The sequence below is a fragment of the Sapajus apella genome, unplaced genomic scaffold (assembly GCF_009761245.1).
Source record: "Sapajus apella isolate SASKATOON/1434 unplaced genomic scaffold, GSC_monkey_1.0 scaffold4174, whole genome shotgun sequence".
Taxonomy (NCBI): Eukaryota; Metazoa; Chordata; class Mammalia; order Primates; family Cebidae; genus Sapajus; species Sapajus apella.
In genome coordinates this window covers 1-3,604 of record NW_022441100.1, presented here as the reverse complement: position 1 = coordinate 3,604, position 3,604 = coordinate 1, and the positions used below count along the sequence as shown (strand labels likewise).

General features: G+C 58.5%; 1 protein-coding gene across 1 annotated transcript; it reads right to left on the bottom strand.

Annotated features, from left to right (window-relative positions):
* Positions 1 to 338: 338 nt before the first annotated feature.
* On the bottom strand, positions 339 to 3,268 carry LOC116547690 (alpha-2-antiplasmin-like). The gene is made up of 2 exons (XM_032273553.1): positions 2,771 to 3,268; positions 339 to 1,401 (listed from the first exon to the last, which is right to left on the bottom strand). The coding sequence occupies exons 1-2, from the start codon at positions 2,946 to 2,948 to the stop codon at positions 1,007 to 1,009; spliced, it is 573 nt and encodes a 190-aa protein (XP_032129444.1). The 5' UTR covers positions 2,949 to 3,268; the 3' UTR covers positions 339 to 1,006.
* Positions 3,269 to 3,604: the final 336 nt, after the last annotated feature.

Below are 3,604 nucleotides of genomic sequence, written 5' to 3'. Positions count from 1 at the left end.
TGTAATTAGAAACTCCACAAACTCCCTAATTGCCAGTTCTGCTCCCCAACCGGGAGGCTGGCGCTATTCTGAGCTGCCCTGGTTGCCGCTGCCCAAGGCAAAGAGAGAAGAGGCCAGGGGCAGAAGCAGGCTGGCGTGGAGTCCCTGGGGAGGGCCGGTGAGGTCAGAGGGGACCACGAGTTAGAGAACGCCTGGTGAGCGGCCAGAGGCCCAACGTGGCACGGAGCCGTCTGCTGCCCCTGCTGGGCCCAGCATCCCTCAGCACAGCCCACCCTGCGGCTGCCTCCCCGCCTTCCCCGCCTGTCCCACCCATGCCCAGAACGGTGACATCAAACCAGCCAGGCCCATGCATTCTTTATTCAGGTGGCATAAAAATCACTACAAAAACCTTACAAAAGAGCCTCAAGGAGCCCACGGGGCCTTTCCTGCCTTGGTCCCTGAGCTCCTGGGCAGAGGAGGGAGACAGGAGAGGAAGGATGGGAATCCCAGCAGTGCTGGCATCTCGAGGGCCAGCGGGAAGCCTGGGGCCACAGGCGTGGGTGGGGTGGAGGCCGAGGAGCGCTGGGCAGGTTAGGCTGTGCGAGACCCACGCTCCACACGGAGCGAGCCACCCCCAGGGCCTGTCGCTCCTCGCCCTGTCCTGGGAGGACAAGCCCAGAGGCAGCCCTCTCCCCTCCCTTTCTCTCTGGTAAACAAAAGTAGGGTGTCCCAGCTGACCTGGGGGGCAGCTCACCTGTCTCCTGGGAGATCCAGAAGCACACCTCCCTCCCTCCCACCCAGACCCCAGTGCAGGACACCTCTGGGCTCCCTCTCATCCTCCAATGCCTGCCCTCCTCCCGGCTCCCAGCCCAAGCTCCCCAAGAGGTGTCAGGAAAGAATGGCCTCTCTCAGACTGTCCCCCTGGGCCCCCCAGCCCCTGCCCCAGTGCCACAAAGCAGGTCGAAAAAGGCACATGAGTGGAGAGGCCGGTCCAGGCCGGGACACTGGACGCAGCGGCCACGGCCCCTCACTTGGGGTTGTGAAGCTGGGGGTAATCCTCCTCAAAGCGGGGCGCAAGTTTCAAGTCAGGGCCGAAGAACTTGTCCCGGTCTGGTCGGGAGTCCTTGCTGGCCGGGGAATCCTGCTGCTCCCTGGGCTCCCGCGGCGCACTGGGGTTGGGGTTCCTCACGCTGCCCACGAAGAGGGGAAGGCCCATGGTGTCCTCGAAGATGAAGAAGAGGAAGGGGCGGTTCACGCTGAAGGAGGACACGGACATGCGGGACATGGCGATGCTGGTGGCCGCGGCCGCCTCCACGCCGACCTCGCCGAGCTCCAGCGTGGACTGGTGCTGCACACTGGACACCACCAGGCTCTGGTCGGAGATCCCACGCAGGTCCGGGGCCTGGAACAGATCCTGCAGGCCTGCCCAGGGCCAGAGACGGCTGGTCAGAGCTGCCCTCGGTTCTCAGGCTCCTGGAGCTGCTTGGGAGGGTGTCTGACATCCTGGCCAGCAAACCTTGAACTCACAGATCCCGGCTTAATTCCTGGGTAATTTCCACGTCTCAGCTTCAACACCACTTCCTCTGGGAAGCCTTCCCTGATCTCCAGCTCCAAAGTCCAAGCTAGGTACGTTTTCCGTGTCCTCCCAGGTGAACTGAGAGAAGCCCTTGCTGTCTTATCATTTATGCTGCTGTAAGTACCTGATTATTCGTCCACCCACCCCATTAGGCTGAGCTGTGTGTACTGGTGGGGTCCCAGTGCCTGCTACAGTGCCTGGGATACAGCAGTTGCCTAGCAAACGGCTGAAGGATAGATGCTTTATTTATTTGTTTATTTCTTTATTTATTTATTTTGAGACTGTCGCACAGGCTGGAGTGCAGTGGCCTGATCTTGGCTCACGGCAAACTCCACCTCCCAGGTTCAAGCCATTCTCCTGCCTCAGCCTCCCAAGTAGCTGAGACTACAGGCGCCCACCACCACGCCCAGCTAATTTTTGTATTTTTTATTTTTTTATTTTTTTTTAGTAGAAACAGGGTTTCACTATGTTGGCCAGGCTGGTTTTGAACTCCTGACCTCCTTGAACTCCTGATCCACCCATCTTGGCCTCCCAAAGTGCTGGGATTACAGATTTGAGCCACTGCGCCCAGCCTAATGCTTATTTATTTATTTTAGTTATTATTTTATTTTATTTTATTTTTTTGAGACGGGGTCTCTATCACCCAGGCTGGAGTGCAGTGGCGCAATCACGGCTCACTGCAGCCTCAACCACCTGGGCGTAAAAGGTCCTCCCACCTCTGTCTCCAGAGTAGCTTAGACCACAGGTATGCACCACGCCTGGCTGATTTTGGTATTTTTTGTAGAGATGGGGTTTCGCCATGTTGCACAGGCTGTCTCGGACTCCTGGGCTCAGGCAATCCACCTGCCTCAGCTTCCCAAAGTGCTGGGATTACAGGTGTGAGCCACCACACCCAGCATTTCTTTAACAGCATGACACCCCAGCTTCTCCTCCCTCCCCATCCAGGAGAGCCGGGGAGGCTCGCATGCCACCCAGGCGCTACCCAGACTCCCCTTGCAATGCTAGGTCTTGGGCAGAAAGGCAGATCCCCATTCACGGGGTCACCCAACATGCCCTAGAGGCCGGGTGTTCATATTCAACCCTCTCCCCCTCCCGAAGCCCTGGAAAAGAGCAGGACACAGGCCGGCTCTGACCCAGCCCTACTGCCAGCCACAGGCTTCCTCCTCGCCCGCCCTGCCCAGCCTGACCTCGGCAGCCGGCCCACCGCCTCCTTACCCAGCTGGCTGAGGGTGGCCACCAGGTCCATTTGGTGTTTCAGATACAGCTTAGGCAGCCAGACCTTGGTGGGCCTCTCCCACACCGAGGGTTGGTGCAGGGTGTCCCAACTCAGGTTGGCCAGTACCTGGGACACGTTCCAGTCAAAGTGGGTGGGGATGAGGACCACAAAGCTCATGTTGTTCTTAAAGGGGAAATGAGCCACCTGCAGATGAGGAAGGGAAGAGCCTGAGGACCAGAAAGCACGGAGCTGGGCGAGGGCGGGCGGGCAGGTGCTCCCATGCCAGGCAGATGCTGGGGCTGCTGGTCACCCTGCCGGCCCATGCCTGGACCACACTCCACTTCCTCTGTGAGATGGAGTCACACCACCCGTCCACTGCAGGTGGACATGGAATCGAAGGAGATGCTTTTAAGGTTTCTAGCAGTGTGGCCAGGAGGTGGCTCACACTTGTAATCCCAGCACTCTGGGAGGCTGAGGCGAGTGGATCACCTAGGTTAGAAGTTCGAGACCAGGCCGGGCGCGGTGGCTCACGCCTATAATCCTAGCACTTTAGGAGGTTGAAGCGGGCGGATTACCTGAGGTCAGGAGTTCAAGACCAGCCTGGCCAATATGGTGAACCCCCGTCTCTACTAAAAATACAAAAAAAAACCTAGCCCAGCATGATGGCGAGAACCTGTAATCCCAAACACTCAGGAGGCAGAGGCAGGAGCGTCACTTCAACCTAGGAAGCAGAGGTTGAAGTGAGCCAAGATCGCACCACCGCACTCTAGCCTGGGCGACAGAGCGAGATTCCGTCTCAAAAAAAAAAAAAAGGCCGGGCGCGGTGGCTCAAG

Excerpts from the sequence above, each read along its gene's own strand:
- LOC116547690 (XM_032273553.1), bottom strand. The coding sequence starts at position 2,948 with ATGAGCTTTGTGGTCCTCATCCCCACCCACTTTGACTGGAACGTGTCC. Across the intron at positions 1,402-2,770 it reads GGCCACCCTCAGCCAGCTGG|GCCTGCAGGATCTGTTCCAG; the intron begins GTAAGGAGGCGG and ends GGCCCTGGGCAG.